The 18620-nt window shown below is 34.7% G+C and overlaps 1 protein-coding gene across 2 annotated transcripts in view; it reads right to left on the bottom strand.

Annotated features, from left to right (window-relative positions):
- The window catches only part of CFAP44 (cilia and flagella associated protein 44), a 113135-nt gene that overhangs the window by 23560 nt on the left and 70955 nt on the right, over positions 1-18620 (bottom strand). For both annotated transcript variants that reach the window (XM_051985300.1, XM_051985299.1), the window contains 5 exons: positions 15340-15514; positions 14258-14435; positions 9899-10396; positions 6079-6282; positions 1323-1518 (listed from right to left, as the gene is read on the bottom strand). In XM_051985300.1, coding sequence (XP_051841260.1) covers positions 1323-1518; positions 6079-6282; positions 9899-10396; positions 14258-14435; positions 15340-15514 — 1251 coding nt within the window. The remainder of the gene's footprint in view (positions 1-1322; positions 1519-6078; positions 6283-9898; positions 10397-14257; positions 14436-15339; positions 15515-18620) is intronic.

Consider the following 18620-nt stretch of genomic DNA (forward strand, 5'->3'; position numbering starts at 1 on the left):
CTATAATGTGGAGATAAAAATAGCACCTACCTTTCAGGACTATTGTGAAAGTGTCTGAATTCCTTTCCCCTCTTACAATATGATTCTTATTATTGTTAAATTTTATATTAATATTTATATATTTATATTTTCTTTCTCTATATAGTTTTTCTATATATGACTCTCTGAAGTATTTGTGTTTTACAAGGGAGATGAGGACTGGACAAGTAAAGTAACAGCTAAGATCTCTCACATAGGGAATGATCAGTCTGGGGTTCTTTTATCTCCAGATCTAATACACTTTCTACTCTACTAATCTGCATAAATGTGTATGATAAAAAAAAAAGTAACATCTTCCGTTAATCTTATGCTTTTGTTGCTTTTTAATATAAGACAGTTACTCACCCTACTCCAGTGTTGGTGGAGCTAGAAATTGGACCAATCATGCTGGAAAAAATTTGAGGGGGAGATGGGAGGATTGGGAGGAGAATGTCTGAGATGTCCATACAGCCAGAGATCCTATTCTTAGGCATATACCCTAAGGATATCAAAGATGGAAATGTTCTCCTACATATTGAAATAATCATAGCATCAAAAAAACTGGAAATGCAATTGCTCAACAATTGGAGAATGGCTAAAGAAAAATCATGGTGCATAAAATTAATGGGATATTATAGTGTTGTTCAGTCATTTGACTTTTTGTGACCCCATTTGGGGCTTTCTTGGCAAAGATTCTGGAGTGGTTTGCCATTCCCTTTAATTCATTTACAGATGAGGAAACTGAGGCAGACAGGATTAAGTGACTTGTCCTGGCCAGATTTGAGCTTGGGTCTTCCTGACTCCAACTCCTACTTATACACTATACCACCTTTACTGCAAGGGTAAGAAATGAACATGAAATAATCAGAGAAGCACATGGCAGGGGGTAGGAATGGATGCAATGACATAAACAGAATCTGAAAAAAAACAATGCATACAATGACAAGTATGGTGTTAAGGGAATGAAAAAGAAAATGCTGAGTTATTTAAATATCACCAAGGAAGAATGAAGAAAATGTATATCTTCCTTCTCCCTCTTTTGCAGAGTTGGGAGATTGACAATGAATTTGTAATGTTAACTATATTGTAAACCAAGCCGTGTTGGTTGGTTTTACTGAACTATTTGTCCTTTTCTTTTTTATTCTTTGTAAGAAGGAATGGCTCACTGCATAGAGGAGTGGAAAGATACAAATTTAGAAATCATTATGATATAAAATTCAAAAATATCAACAGAAATGAGAATATTTTAAAGGATAGCCACTTCTATGTTGAACTATAAGAGCCTATAAAGGATTGATACAAACCCTCCTCTCCTTCCACTTCTTTTTTCTTTACACGCTTAATATTCTTCTTCAACACTTTCATGAGGAAATATGCAAATTTGTTATTTTCTCCAAGAGTTGCCTGGAAGTTGGCATAAATTGCTTTTTCTTGATCCTGAAGTCTGTTAATTTCATTCTTTCTATTTTCCATCTCTGCAAGGTTCTCATTTATTTTCCACTAAACAATAACAACAACAAAGCAAACCACAAAATAAAATTTTAATCTGTCAGGACCAGATACTGGTAGTTGTTACTTGGGACACATGTGTATTACAAATTTTAGTGGGAATTTTATGGTCATCTATTCATTTATCTATTTATTTGTTCTTTTTTTTATTTATCTATAGTTATCATGACTTTCCTCATTATGGTTTCAATAGGTCCTGGTTGACACAAGAAATTAAATGGAAATTTTGGGAGAGTTTTGTAAAAGCCACAGATGACATATAAAGGCCAGCAGATGACCACAGGAAAAATTTAGAAACTCAGAAATGCATACAATATATGTATAGTATTATATAATATAGATATATTTTATCTTTTATTACTCTAAGTACCCCATAAAAGAAAAAGAAAAATTCAGACATCTCTAGTTCAAAGGAAGGGTAAAGAAATTTTACTTGGATTTTCCAGATCAAAGGGGTGCCATACCCTAACTCCCTCAGAGTGAGAGTGATATTTGTTATTTATTAGTTGGTTGGTAGTTTGGTTTCGATCCAGATCTATGATATCATCAGCACTGGAAAATTCCTAGCATAGGAACTCCTGCCAATGAAAAGCTGCAGCTGACTATCTTAAGAGTTTCCAAGGACACCAAGCTATTAGGTAATTTGCTTTGAGTCCTATAGCTAATATGTATCATGAGCAGAATTTGCACTGAAATCTTTTTGACTCAGAACTCCAGACTACTATGCTATGTAACCTCTCAGGGAGAAAAAGACTCCCTTACATGCCTAAAGAAGTTTATGCTTCTTTTATGTGATTGTTACCCACCAAAATGACACATATTAGTTCTAAAATAGGTCTAGAGTGTTAAGTTTATTAACAAGTGTGAAAAATAAAGCAGAGACTTATTTTTCTATGTAGTTCATAACCAGTTCTGAAAAACAGATTTAAAAGGTTTTACAGTATTATTACAGTTTAGCAGTATTGTTGAAATACATGTATAGCTAGCTCTTCAAAGGAACTATGTGGAAGAGCACAGCACAAATTTGGATCAAGTTATGCTACATTTGCTTAAAAAATTAAATATCTCCTTTTCTTTAAATGTTTTATTCTGAGCTTAAATGCTAAATAATAATAATAATAATAATTTCCATATCAGGACATAAAAGAAGACTATATAAAAGAGTAAATCTTCATTTTGTACTGTCTACTTTTAAAATATATATGTATTAGAATTCCATGTGACTTTCAAAATTGTTCTGCTTATCTGTGCTTCCTTTTGAACTTCCTTCTCTTCCTTTCAGTAAATTTTAAAAAATATTTTAATGTTTCTCCCTTTATCTTCAGTAGATCGAAAGGTCTTTGAAAGCTTAGACTATTTTTTGTCTTTATATAGTCAGTGCCTTGCACAGTAACTCAAACATAGTAAGTTTTAATAAAGACGTTGATTAGGCCTGGAGATGCGGTGAGCTTTTTCTTCTCAAAACGCAGCCAGGTGATAAAAGTTCATATCTTTTATTATCTCCAATATAGCCCGGTTAGCTTAGAGGCCTATCTCTCTGCTTGGTTCCAAGAGCTCTCTCCGAATGTCTTTAAATCCAAAGGTCTGGTCCTTCAGCCTCTGCCTCTGCTTTCTTCAGCCTCCAGCCACCTCTACTCTTCATGTCATTCCGGTGAAATCTCGACTTGTAGCTTCTTCACTCTGAAGAACTTCCTTGACTGGCCCATTGAAGCTCTATTTATGCTCCCAAAGAGCTTCAAGGGAGGTGTGAATTTATTGAACTCCAATGAGTAAAGGTGTGAACACAAGCCTTGTATTAATTAATTCTACTTAGTACCTTGTTTCAGGTTCTGCCCAAAACATCTTCTTGTAAGATTAGATCAACTCTAATTAGTTAGCAGTTAGTAAGGATTCCAACATGGAGAGACTTACATGAACTGATGCTAAGTGAAATGAGTAGGACCAGGAGACCATTATATACTTCAACAACAATACTATATGATGATCACTTCTGATGGACATGGCCCTCTTCAGCAATGAGAGGAACCAAATCAGTTTCAATAGAGCAGGAATGAATTGAACCAGCTACACCCCGCAAAAGAACTCTGGGAAATGACTATGAACCACTACATAGAATTCCCAATCCCTCTATTTTTGTCCACCTGCATTTTTGAGTTCCTTCACAGGCTAATTGTACACTATTTCAAAGTCTGGCTCTCTTTGTTCAGCAAAATAACTGTTTGGACATGTATACTTATACTGTATTTAATTTAAACTTTAACATATTTAACATGTATTGGTCAACCTGCCATCTGGGGTAGGGGGTGGGGAGGAGGGGGAAAATTGGAACAAAAGGTTTGGCCATTGTCAATGATGTAAAATTACCCATGCATGTAGCTTGTAAATAAAAAGCTATATTAAATTAAGACAACTCTGAGATACCACTACACACCTGTCAGATTGGCTAGAATGACAGGGAAAGATAATGGGGAATGTTGGAGGGGATGTGGGGAAACAGGGACACTGATACATTGTTGGTGGAATTGTGAACACATCCAGCCATTCTGGAGAGCAATTTGGAACTATGCTCAAAAAGTTACCAAACTGCTCATACCCTTTGATCCAGCAGTGTTTCTACTGGGCTTATACCCCAAAGAGATACTAAAGAAGGGAAAGGGACCTGTATGTGCCAAAATGTTTGTGGCAGCCCTGTTTGTAGTGGCGAGAAGCTGGAAATATGAAAGGATGCCCATCAATTGGAGAATGGTCGAGTAAATTGTGGTATATGAACGTTATGGAATATTATTGTTCTGTAAGGAATGACCAGCAGGATGAATACAGAGAGGCTTGGAGAGACTTACATGAACTGATGCTGAGTGAAATGAGCAGAACCAGGAGATCATTATATACATCAACAACGATACTGTTTGAGGATGTATTCTGATGGAAGTGGATCTCTTCGATAAAAAGAGCCTTAATTGATCAAAGATGGACAGAAGCAGCTACACCCAAAGAAAGAACACTGGGAGATAAATATAAACTGCTTGCATTTTTGTTTTTCTTCCCGGGTTATTTCTACCTTCTGAATTCAATTCTCCCTGTGCAACAAGAGAGCTGTTCGGTTCTGCAAACATATATTGTATCCAGGATATACTGTAACCTATTCAACATGTAAAGGACTGCTTGCCATCTGGGGAAGGGGATGGAGGGAGGGAGGGGAAAAATCGGAACAGAAGTCAGTGCAAGGGATAATGCTGTAAAAAGTTACCCTGGCATGCGTTCTATCAATAAAAAGTTATTAAAATAAAAAAGCTATATTAAAAAAAAAAGACTTGTTGATTGACTTTTTGTGGATTTCACTCCTGCTAACCTCTCCTTTCCTTACACAGTTATTTCCCCCTAAAAAATAATAATGGAAGAAAGAGGGAAAGGCACTTGTAATAAATAAGTATAGCCAAGCAAAATGAGTCCACACAGGAGTGATATTCCAAAAAAGTATATCTCTTTCAGCATCATGTGTCCTTCACCTCTCTATCAAGAGATGGGTAATATATCTCTTCATCACAGGTCCTTTGGAGGCACTGTTGGTCATTGCAGCAATCACAACTTTTAAATCTTTCAATTTGGTTGTTGTTGTTTATTACAATGCTATTATCATTGAATAAATTGTTCTCCTTGTTCTGGTCACTTCTGCTGTTGTTCATACTACCCAGAATTTTCTGGAATTCCCTTTCTTTATCTTACAGAGCAATAAATATTCCACTGAAAAACTAATGTTGGTTCAGTCATTTCTCAATTGATGAACATCTCTTTTTTTCCCCTTTTAATCTTCCCTTAAGAATCAGATTATTTGTTTTGCTCATGACTATCCCTTCCCTGGTATTATCTCTCCTGCTTTCTTCTTCTCCCTATCCATGTTTGTTTATCTGTTGGTTTGTTTTATTTCTACAACTAACTTTTTGTGACTTGCATCTTTAACCTTCATTTGTCCATTTCAAGAAAGATCGCAGTTCAACAAATACCTATTCTCCATATCTCTTCCAAGAAACACCACTTTACATACACATAGCTACATGGCTGTGCTTTTCTGAAATGCTGGCGAGCTTTAAATGAATCAGGGGGAATTATATTATAAATCCCTCAGAGATGCAGGAAATATGTATTGGAATATGAAAAATATTTTGACTACTTGCTTCACTTTCTTATTATTTACACTGTTTCATATTTAAATTAAATGTTTTTAAATAGATTTATTGTTTTCTGATATATCAAGAATTAGAGTTGGAGTATTGGATAGGAGTTTGACCTGAATAGTTATCTCTCCAAAATAATCAAAGTATAATAATTAAGGAGAATGATACATAAAGATGGGAAGGAGAAAAGAAGGTGGGGGAAAAAAAACAGTTGGAGTAGTCAGAGAAGGGAAAGAAAGAAAGGGAAAGGCAAGAGAAAAAAGAGATAAAAATATTTGGATTATCCATCCCTAGTTGATCAGGGGTTTTAACACAGTATTATCAAACTAAATTCCTTAAAATATACATACTTTCATAAAGTATAAAAACGTATACATACTTTCATGTCCTGTTGTTCTCTGTCCAATGAATTAACACGTTCTTGAAGTATGTTCTCTTGTTTTTCAAAGTTCTTGAGGAGAAGCATTTCTTGAAATAATGTTATATGGTGCAGGTCAGCTAACTTCATCTGAATATCTAATTTAAGTTTCTGGTGCCTCAGAAGACGAAATTCTGCATCAAATGTAATAATAAGTTCTCTGATCTGAAATTGAGAAAAGATGAAAAAATAGTGGGAAAAGGTAAAAGAAAATAGAAAAGACAATATTTTTCCCTAAAAAAATAGGAATGTAAATTAATGCCTCTTTTTAAACTAAAGCTTTTATTGTTTTCTCATTATGCTAAACATTCTAGCAAAACAAGTGCATTAATTCATGTTTCTAAAAAAGATTCACTCTAACCTAAGTGAATTTATAATAGGGAAAATGGGTAAACATCAGGAAAATATTGACAAAATTATTCAAATGAAGAACAATACATGATTATACCAAAATGCAGAGAAGACTTTTAAAAAATAAGTACCAAACTCATTTATACTACAAATCCTGAAAACATAGGATTATAGGATTTAGGATGAGAAGGGACCTTAGCCATCACTGAATTTAACCACATCATTCTACAGATGACCAAAGAAGTCAAAAACTTATCTATTGTTATTCAAGGAGTAAGTAGAAGAGTTGAGCTTCATATTCAGGTTCTCTGGCTGCAGATTCTGTGCATTATCCTTTGTACCATGCACACAAAGGCTATTTTTAATATGATAAATTGACATGAATAAATACTAGAAGCCTTTCAAGGAAATACATGGACAAGGTAAAGATGCTTTTTTTCCTGTTGATAATTTGACAGAGTTCTAAAAATTCTAGAAATAGCCACAAAATGAGAGATTAAAATTAAAGGCATAAACATCAATAAAGAGAAAATGATACTATCTTTAACTGTAGATAACCTAATGTTTTAATTAGAAAATTATGATATAACAGTACTCAAAAAGTAGCAAGCTTTTTGATCAAGTAAATGGACAAAATCATGAGCATTTTCATGCAGCAAAAACAAAAACCAAAAGGAAGTGATAAACAAAATATCTTTCAAAAAAATCAAAACTATGTAAAATATCTGAGTCAATTTATAAAACATATGTAAAAAAAGGAAAAATGGAAAAGAGACAACAGAACTGACATCAATACCAACTACTGTAATTTTATCAGGAAGTTTAATTAATGTGAACTAATTGTTACAACAAGAATATCAAAAGAGCCCAGAAAGTGCTTAACAACAAACATCTGATTTACTTATCAAGTGGAAAGAGATTATTTGCCAAAAGCAACAATAAATTAGAATATATTAATATAATATATATTATATGTGAATTATACACACACATGCTATGGACTCAGAGATCAAGAGGTGAGAGACTGTCCACTTATAAAGTATGTTATAGATGTACCCTATCCCCTGCTATTTTGCGATGAAGATACAGAACAGCTATATGGAATGAATTCAGCCAAGTCCCCAGGGACCTAATCACCAACTTGTTTTTTATTTGTTTGTTTGTTTTCAACCACCTGGATCTTAGAACTATGATATCTAGGGTCTTTTGGAAATCAAGTGACAGTGAGAAATTATATTTTCTCCATGTTCAGTCATTGTTCCCATTATATGGCAGAAAAATTTCTAACTCCTTTTTCTCTTATCCAGAGTTATCTTTGCACTTATTCCAGAGTCAACATCTGCTAAATATCCTCTCCCCATCCTATTTTTTCATACTCTTCTCCTTAACTCTCTCAGTACTACCCCTCCACTATCCACATCATTTTCTGCCCTCCTATTCCCTTAAGACCTTATTAACAAATATTGAAGCTTATTACATTATATTACATATATAATATATAATATCTTATTATATGTTACAGCTTCTTAAAGCTATTATTAACAAATGCCTCTTTATCCTAGATTTCTTTATTTCCTGCCTAGTACTTAAGTGGTTGAAGTACTAGATGAGGAGGAGTAACTAACTCTAGAGGAGAGGAAATATTCTGGAAAGGAGGAAACATAATATTAGATCCTCATTGTCACTTCTAGTTCCTCTGCCACTATCATTCAACAAACTCTCTTCCTTTAAGATTCATAAGAACCTTACAAATGGCATCTTTTTATCTCCCCATCATCTTAAATTTTTCTTCTTCTATGATCCAAAATTCTTAAAAAACTTTCTATGAAATGCAAATAAAACAACTCTCAAATACCACCTCACATGTATAAAATTGACTAATATGAAAGAAAAGGAAAATGATAAATGTTGTAGAGAATATGGGGAAAATTAGGATTCTAATGAATTGTTGGTGAAATTGTGGACTGCTCCAACATTTCTGGAGAGCAATTTGGAATTTGCCCCAAATGGCAACCAAACTGTGCATATCCATTGATCCAACAATATCTCTACTAAGTTTATAAATTAAAGAGATCATAAAACAGGGAAAGGACTTAAATGTTAAAAAAAAATTTTAGCAGTTCTTTTTTGTGACAAGAAATTTGGAAATTGAAGGGATGCCTATCAGTTGGGAAATGGCTAAACAAGCTGTGATATATGAATGTAAAAGAATATTGTTGTGCAATAAGCAATGATGAGCAGACAAATTTCAGGGGGGAAAAGCCTAGAAAGAAATATATGAACTTACATGGCATAAAATGAAATGAATAGAACCAGAACATAGTACACATTAACAACATTGTGTGGTGATCAAATAGAAATGACTTAATTCTTTTCCACAATACAATGATACAAGACAGTTACAAAGGTTTCATGATGGAAAATGCTATCCACATGCATAGGAAGTCCATCGGGACTCTGAATGTAGATCAAAGCATAGTATTTTCACAATTTTTTTCATGATTTTTCTTTTAGTCTGTTTCTCCTTTCATAACATGATTAATATGTTTTACATGATTACACATATATAACCTATATCAAATTGTTTACTATTTTAGGAAAGAGGAGAGAGGAGAAAGAAAAATTTAGAACTCAAAATTTTATAAAAATGAATATTAAAAATTATAACATATATACATATAAAATACTATTAAAAACTTTCTCTGACCACAGTCTCCTATCCCCCAGTTTTTCCTTTAATCCTTATAAACTGGTTCTTTATGAATACTTAAAACTCCACTCTATCCATGCTTCCCTAACTTCACCCTTGATTAATATTCTTCTGATCTTCCTTCATGTGAATCTAGAATTTTGTAGAATTTATATGGGAGAAAGTAAGAACAGATTTTGGAAGACCTTTCATTGAAAGTCAAGCAGAGGAAAGACTTAAATAGATTGGCAATAATAAATCATTATAGAATTCAGTATCAACTCAACTCAACTCAAAATATCAATAGATGTTTCTCAAGGAGAGAAAGTAGTTCAGAACACATTTCAAATATTGCTATTACCCTATGGTACTAATCACATAATCAACTTATGAATAGAGCTTGAGGGGGGACATAATGTTGGTCAGGTTCCTTGGAGAGATCTGATTACTTTTGAATCCTGATTGCCTGAAAAGTGGTCCAAAGCATCCCTGCTACTAACTCTGACTGCATTTTCTTCTGTTGCTTTGTTTTTAGCTGGTTGACAAACAACTGTAGGGTGGTAAATCCTTTCCCTGTTCCTGCAGAAATTCTGGGGCCCAGGTTACCTAGCTAGGAAGCACATTTCAGAGAGCTAAAAAGGGGAGAGTAGGGAAGAGTATTAAAGTAAAAGTTTTTTTTTTTTTTAACTCCAGCCCTAGTTAGGGAAGAATTCTTCATAGATAACTGTCCTTTTCCCTTACCCTGTCGATTAAGTGTTGCTGCATATATGTATTCCTGATTTCTTCCCTCTTCATGATCTCTAGTTCCACTTCAGTTGGCTCTGTCTTTGGAAACTCCACTGGCTTTTGAACTTCTGGTAAAGTCAGTAAAGGAAATTTTCCTATCTTAGATTCTTGCTTTCCCAAGTCTGCTTCCCTGAGAGTAGCTTTAGTTATTCCTCCAGCAAAGCCCTTAACAACTTCTGGCTCTTCTTCTTTCTGCTCTTCCTCCACAGGTCTGTCCTCCTGCTTTAGCTTAAACTCCAATAAAATTTCTTCATCATACTGGTATTTTCTTTCTGGCACTTCCTCAGGATGTAATTGGGGTACCTCAGGTATAGGAAGATGTTTATTTTCAGGCAAGATGGAGTGAATGGTTTTCAACTCTTGTACCAGGCACTGGATCTCTTCAATAACAGCAATTTTCTGATCTCGAAGAGATATGATGCACTTGTTCATATTAAACTTCTTTTCGTGAGTCTGGAACAAGAAGAAAAAGTAAACCCAGTGACAGAAATTGTCACACAGTAGAGGATTTCCTATCTATGGTAAGGTCAAACATTATCGTCTTGGAACATAATTAGCTTAAGTCATGTTATTTCAGTGAACAGGCTTATTTCCCTACTAATCTTACTTTTTTCCTCCCTTGTAGACTTAAGACATTGTAATCATAATCATAGCTACACTTTATATAGTGTTTTAAGGCTGGTGAAGCATATCTTATTTGATCATCAGAGAGACCCTTAAGAGGGCATATATTATGTGTTGGACTGCCTGCCATTTAGGGGAGGGGTGGGGGAGAAGGAGGGAATAAATTGGAACAGAAGGCTTTGCAAAGGTCAGTATTGAAAAATTACCCATGCATATGCTTTGTAAATAAAAAACTTTAATAAAAAAGGTAGATGTTATTATTTCTATTTCACAGATCAGGAAAATGAGACATACAAGGATTAGTTCCTTATCCAGGGTCACAGAGCTAGTCTAAGGATGTATTTTGCCTCCCACGTCAATCAAGGAATTTCTTCCTAATGACACTATAATGTAGTGGATTCATATGGGCCCCTGTTTGTTCTCCCACAGCTTTGCTTACTGATTGCCTCTTTATTGTATTTCTTAGTCCAAGAGATGTGTGTATGTGTGTGTGTGTGTGTGTGTACATGCGCCTGCATCCCTCTGATGTCTCTGAAGTTTTATGAGAATATAAAAGTCCTGTATATCTCTCCTCCTTTACTGCAGTCTCTAATGAAAAGGTAACCTTTCTCAACAAAGTCAACTTCTCTTGCTTTTTTCATCCATCCTATACCCTCCCATAATCTCCAGAAGATTGCCCAGAATCATAGCCCTCCCTCCCCACCTCTATCTTCAGTGTCTCCCTATCTAATGCTCCTCTGCTGCCTGCAAATATACAATCCATTTATCTCCCATCATCAAAGAACTCTCACTTGACCTTTAACAGCCTCTCAAATTATGGTTCTACATTTTTTCCTTTCACAGACAAACTATTAGGAAAAAATGCTACTTCTATTTCTTTTATTTCCATCTCAAAAATTTGCAATTTGACTTCTGACCTCATCTCTCAAGTAGAAAGTGGACTTCCTGAGTCATCAATGATCCTCTTAATTACCAATTTATTTTTAATTCTCACACTCCTGGACCTATCTTCTGTGAGTTTTCATATTGTGCCCTTTCTTTCTGTCTCTTTTTCTCTCTGTCTCTCTCTGTGTATCTCTGTCTCTTTGTCTCTCTCTCTCTTGTTCTTTCTCTATTTCTCTGTCTCTCTCTGTTTCTCGCTCTCTTTTTCTCTTTCTCTGTGTGTGTCTCTGTCTCTCTCTCTCTCTTTCTCTCTCTTCACCTTCTCTTTTTTTTCTCTCTCTCACAAGTACAATTCATTGTTTTTCCCATGAACCCCCTCCTTCTATCCAAACTTCTTTAGTGTTAAAAACACTACCATCCTTCTATTTTAAAACTTCAGTGTCATTCTTCTTCATTTTCTTCCCACTCCCCATTTTTAATTAGTTGCCAAGACATGCCAGTTTTGTCCTCAAATCTCTTCTTGCACTTGTATCCTCTTTACTCACACAGTTATCACTTTCATTTAAATCCTCATTGCCTCTTACAGGAGATTACAATAGTCTCATAATTCATCTTCCTGCTTCAAGTCTATCCTTTCTCCAATTTATCCTTCAAACAGCATATAAACTTCTTAAAGGGTAAGTATAATCAGTCACCTTCCTGTTACAATTTTAATATACCTTTATATTTCTATGAAGAAAGAAGAGCCCTAAGTAGAAGAAAAGGAAAATTGGGTTTTAATCTTGACTACCATAGAGCACCCTGATTATCTCAGACAAATCACTTAGGTCAGGGCTTCTTAAACATTTTCCACTAAGAACCTCTTTTTGCCTGAGAAATTTTTGTGACCTTAGTTATACAGGTATATAAAATCAGCATATAAATCAAATATTTGCTAATAATAAATCATGAAGAAATTTGTTTTAAAACAATTCTTTGGTACACATATAATTATACTTGATACCTTTTACTGCTGTCAAATTTTTCACAATCCCCCATATTCAGTTATGTGACCCCATATGGGATCACAATTCACAGCTTAAGAAGTTTTAACTTAGGATACTGGGGATGCTAAGCCTAAAGTGAAAATGTCCAAAGTTGGAGCAGTTCAATGATCCTAAAGGTAGGTGATCATTCAAGCAGACTTGAAATAATAGGCTTCATCTCATCCTCTCCAAGATAGTCAACTGAGGATTTTATCTGCAATAAAACTATACCTATCCTCATTTCATAATGCTCCCCTAACCAGCTTCCAAACCTATGCAAACCTCACCCCTAACTCAGCTATACTGGAGGGTAACTTTTAATTTAAAAATAATTTGGCAGGAAGGGAAATGGTAATCATCAAACATAAATACATGGGATCTTATATTTTCTTATACCTTTGTGTAATATAGAACATATACCTTATATTATATATACAATATACCTTATATTCTCTATACCAGTGGTTCTCAAACTTTTGTTTTCAATATCTTTATCATATTAAAAATTATTGAGGATCTCTCCAAAGCGTTTTTGTTTATCTGGATTATATTTATAGACATTTACCATATTGGAAATAAAAACTATTTTTGAATTTGTAGACCCTCTAAAAGGGTTTCAGAGATCCCCAGGATTCTCTAGACTATATTTTGAGAACCACTGCTCTATACCTTTGTATGTGACTTACTGTAAAAATCATTTGTGAAAAAAAATTCTGTTTCCTTCTATTTTCACTGAGGTAAATCTTAATTCATGTAGGAACCACTGTGCTATGGTGGATAGAGCAGTTGGCTTGGAATCAGGAGGTCTTGAATTCAAATATGATCTCACTTACTAGCTGTCAAGTCATTTAACATATGTTTGCCTCCATTTTCTTATTTGTAAAATGAGCTGGAGAAGGAAATGGCAAACCATTCCAAGAAAACCCCAAGTGGGCTCATAAAAAGTTAGACATGACTAATAACTAAACAACAAAACAACAACCATCATTTTAATAAAGATTCTCTAGGGATGGTAAAGCATGCCTATGGGTAAGTAGTTGCTGACATACACTTGAAATACACTTAAGGGAAGGGGGCAGAAATAACGCTATACGTGATTTTTTTTCAATGATTTGATATTTTATGTCACAGTGGAAAAACATTGTATTTAAATGTTTTATGATTTTATTATTTTAAATAAATTAATTAAATAAGCATAAATAGCTTAAAAGTGTACTACAACTTTTGGGACATCCTGTATCTGAAGTCAAATCCTATTAGTATCTCTTTGTTCCTAGGTGACTTAATCTCTCTGGGCTCCCATTGTTGGACTAGATGACTTCTGAGGCCCCTGCCAGCTCTAAATCTATAATTTTATGATCCCTTTTTTGAAGTATCTTAAAAATTGACCTCTCTGTATTTTCAAATATTTTATCATCTCTATTACAGATTTCTTCCAAATGTACTAGATACGGTTCAGCCGGGCTTTCTGACTATATCTTCTTATATCCGAGGCCAATGAAGGGACATTGAATAGAATTAAGTCTATTCTTTAGTACTTTTTTAGCTATGTTATCCTGACCAAATCTGTCACTTTGCCATTTCTGAGCTATATCTCTAAAATGGGAAAAATCATACTTATATTTTTCTATTTCATAGGGATTGTGAGGAAAATGCTCTGTGAACCTTAAAATTAACAGGAGTTATTACTCCTATGTTCTCTTTAATACTTAGTGTCATAGTTAAACTTTTAAAAGCAAAGATTCCTTACTCAAAACATTCAGTTAAAAAAAAAAATCTGTACCATTGCTTCTAGAATCCCAATTTCCTCCTCTTTCTTGGCAGCATTTATGCGCATTTGTTCAGGAATCTTGTAGTCTGGGGCAGTCTTGAGGTTGAAGTCACCCATATTATTCTGGGCTTCTTTAATGGCCAGTACATCTTTGGGATCTTCATAATCATCCTCAGGTTTACTTTTGTATCTATTGGAGAGGAAAAATAGACTAAACAACAAAAACAAACTAAATATGGTCCAGGACAAAAGCACTGGACTTGGAATAAAAAAAACTAGGTATAAATCCTGAACCTGACACCTTCCCACTGAGATTACTTCCCATTTACATTTGTGTATATCTATAGATCAACTAATTGATCTATCTTCCTGTGTCATACTACATGGTTTACACAATTTCTTTTTCATTAGAATGTAAGCTCCTTGAGGGCAGGAACTGTTTGTATCATGAAAAGCATTTAATGAAATAAGCAGTTATTAAGCACCTGCTATGTGTTAGGCATTGTGTCAAATGCATTACAGATATTATGGTTGACATTAGGATGCCTACTTAAAGTTTAGAAATTTGAGGCAGACAGAGGTGAAATGACTTGCCCACAGTCATATAGCTAGAAAATATCTAAGGCTAGATTTGAACTCAGGTCTTCCAGACTCAAGGACAAACATTCTATCCTCAATGTTATAATGCTGCCAGCTGCCCTAAAATTTTTGTGTTTTATTTTATGGGGTGTGTGTGTGTGTGTGTGTGTGTGTGTGTGTGAGAAGGAATTAGCCTTTATAATCCCGGCACATAGTAAACACTTTGTAAATGTTTATTGATTTACTATTATTTTTATATGTTTTTTGTCTTTTTTTAACAATAGAAAGTAGGGGGACAGCTAGATGGTGCAGTAGATGGAGCACCAGACCTAGAGTCAAGAGGATCTGAGTTCAAATATGACTGACCTCAGAGAGAGACATTTAACTAGCTGTGTAGCCCTGGGAAGTCACTTACCCCCAATTACATTGCCCTTTCCTTCCCCAAAAAAAGTAAGGAATTTTTTTTTTTGCAACATCCTTTTATGGAATGATAGAGTTTCTGAAATAAGACTCACAGTTCCTCCCATTCTCTTCTCCGCTGTAAAATCTTATTTTGGGCTTTTTCAGCTTTTATCATAATTTTTTTCATTTTAGCGATTTGGTTTTCCACCATGATATCAGCTAGGGTCCTGTATCGCTTTTTCTTTTCCTTTTCTGCAAAAATCTCCTCTGGTCCAGTAGTGACTGGCACTGTTCAAAACATTTTAAAAATCTTTTCAATGAAGAACAAAATGAAGCCATCAAGCATTTTAATTGCAAATGTTCCAATTCCAACATATTCATTAGTTGTTCAGTAATTTCTGTTCTGTCTGATTCTTCATGACCCTATTTTGGGGTTTTCTTGGAAAAGATACTGGAGGGATTTGTCATTTCCTTCTCCAGCTCATTTTACAAATCAGGAAACTGAGGCAAACAGGGTGAAGTGACTTGCCCAGGTCCCAAAGTTAAGTGTCTGAGATCAGATTGAATTCAGATTTTACTGACTCCAAGCCCAGCATCTATATACTATACCACTTGGCTGCCCAATATATTCATTAAAATTCTGGAGGATATTATAAGATAGGTATTTTATATCCCACAATTCCAATTAATATAATCATTAAGGTGCTCTATTCCCTAGTACTTTTATCAATTAACACAACTTCTCTATAGAGTTGTAGACCCAATCAATCAAAGTAGAAAACTAAGGGCCAATCAGGTATTAATCTGGAAAGAGGGAAGTGCTTCAAGCCATCTCATAAAATCAAAAAGTGATACATGGGAAGTATTTGAAGATTGTTTGGAAGAATTAGACCCTTCTGTCTTTTTATATATCTATAATCCAATCTATATCAACATCATTATCTATATCACAGTTGGGTGGTGCAGGGGACAGAGTTCTAGACTTGAAAGCAAAAAGAATTATCTTCCTGAGTTCAAATCTGGCCTCAGACACTCACTGGTAGTGTGACCTTGTTTGCCTTATTTGTTCCTCATTTGTAAAATGATCTGGAGAAGGAAATGGGAAACCACTCCAGTATCTTTGCCAAGAAAATCTCAAATGGGAGTCGCAAAGACTCAGATGCAACTGAAACTATATATAATATATTTGTATGTATATTATAAATATGCACACACATGCACACATGTACCTATATACATGTCTATGTATACACATACACACATATATAAATATATACTTCTACATATCTCAAAGAAAGGATTTCAGCAGGAGTTGGCCAAGTTTGGAGTATACTTTGAGGAAGCAGATCTTTAAGCCTGTAACCAGAGGGCAATAAGGAGGGAGGAGAAGGAAAGATTGTCTTACACCTACCGTGAGACTTTCCATTGCCTTCTATGTGATATTCATCATCACTTCTTCAGAGACTCTTATGCTTCATGTTTCTCAACTACACAACTTCAGCAGAATATTAGCGTTAAAAAGATAGACCTTTGTTTTGGGGAAAGCTCAGAGAATTAATGGAATTCTATGGTCTCTTAAAAGTAATATAGTCTCCTCTCCTTTTCCTGTTCAACTCTGGGTTCTCTCCTTCAGCTCCTTTTCCTCATTTCAAAATCCCTCTGAACTGTCTGTCCCAGATATGTATACTGATAAACAAATTCTATAAGTTGTCTATCCAATTGCAAATCATAATCTCAACAGTAGATGTTCTTTATTCACTTGGTTACTTCCTGTGTTCATGGTGGAAGCAGATGCTCATGGATCTTTCAGAGACTTTTGATGTCTTCATCTTTTGATAAACACAATACCATAATGCAATCTACAAATAGGTATGTCTGGAGATCCATACTATTCACAAATCCAATTTGGACTCTGTGCTGAACAGGTTCCATCCCAATGGTGAACATCTCTGATGAGGATACATGTCCCTGCCTTATGCTTTGATTGATGTTCATGATCAGAAGGTCGATGGACAGAGTTGTTTGTTATATCTTTTGATTAATTTTGATTTATTCTAATACATAATTGAGGAATGTTGGAAGTAAGCTTTTGAAGTTCCTCACTGGTCTACAGCAGAGCTTCTTAAATTTTTCTTCTTGCAATGACATTTCATTTTTACATGACCCCGGGTATATAGATAGATAAAATAGGTATACAAATCAAATATTTACTAATAATAAATCATAATTCTAGGGTTCTCATATTCATTTATGAGATCCCATATAGGGTCACAAGCCCCACTTTAAGAATTTCAGGTCTGTAGAATCAAATATATTTTCATAATCAATAAACAATAAACATAGCACAATCTTATAATCTGTAAATCTTTCAGTCAATTATGAAATGATAATGTGGTTTATTGAATTGTTTGTGAAAGTACGCCTCTTCCCTACTAACACTCTTATTGAGGAGGCCTTCATATGTATGTGACTAATACAAAGATTTTGCATAACTAGGAAGGTAGAATATGAAGGTCTATAGAAAATGATGTTCTCTCAGATGTCTTTTTATGATAATAGTCAGGTCTGAGACTCTTTTTCTTATATTTTTCTTCTGTATTTTTCTTCCTTCATATATGTAGTGTATCAAGTTCTCAGCACCTTATTCTGTTGCCAACTATGTAGCCTCTAGCATGAACCTCCTTTATCATTAAATCTAACTGCTTTCCTCATATTTATTATCCCCTATGAGTGCATTCTGAACTATAATGTAAAAGTCCAAATATGTCGGCTCTGCTGTCCTTGATGGTAAAATTAGTTTGATATGATAATCAGATGTCTTCCATTTTTCTTTTGTGGCCCTACTCCCAAAGGGGGACTCTCTCCTTTATTGGAGGAGAGTAATACTCTACTCATTGATGGAGTGGGATATTAATCTTTTCTGTTTGTTGTCATCTTTCCATTTTCAACCTTAAGCCAAATGTCAACACAGAATTCTGCTGCTCTCAGAGAATCTGTGGAAATTCTCCCTTCTGAGGGTTTAAATGAAAGGCAATATGATAAATGGATAGGGCACTGGCGTTGGAGGCGGGAAGGTTCAAATCTCACCTCAAATATTTATTAACTGTGTGATACTCGGTAAGTCATTTCACAGTTAATGACAGGTCACTGTTTTATTGACTGTTGGCTGAAGGAGGGTGATTATAATTAGTCTTAGTAAAGTGATAGTCACTTGTTTTCAGGGAAACTGGTCACAAAGAATTGCCTGATCAGCAGCTGGTAATGTTATTTGAACATTTTTGTCATTCCCTGTTTCCAAATCACTTAATACTCATTGAGTGCATTGTCATAGGAAGCAGGTGATTGGGAAAAGAAGGAAAGAAAAGTTCTTGTAATTATGACCCAAATAGTTTTA

The sequence above is a fragment of the Antechinus flavipes genome, chromosome 3, assembly GCF_016432865.1.
Source record: "Antechinus flavipes isolate AdamAnt ecotype Samford, QLD, Australia chromosome 3, AdamAnt_v2, whole genome shotgun sequence".
Classification (NCBI taxonomy): Eukaryota; Metazoa; Chordata; class Mammalia; order Dasyuromorphia; family Dasyuridae; genus Antechinus; species Antechinus flavipes.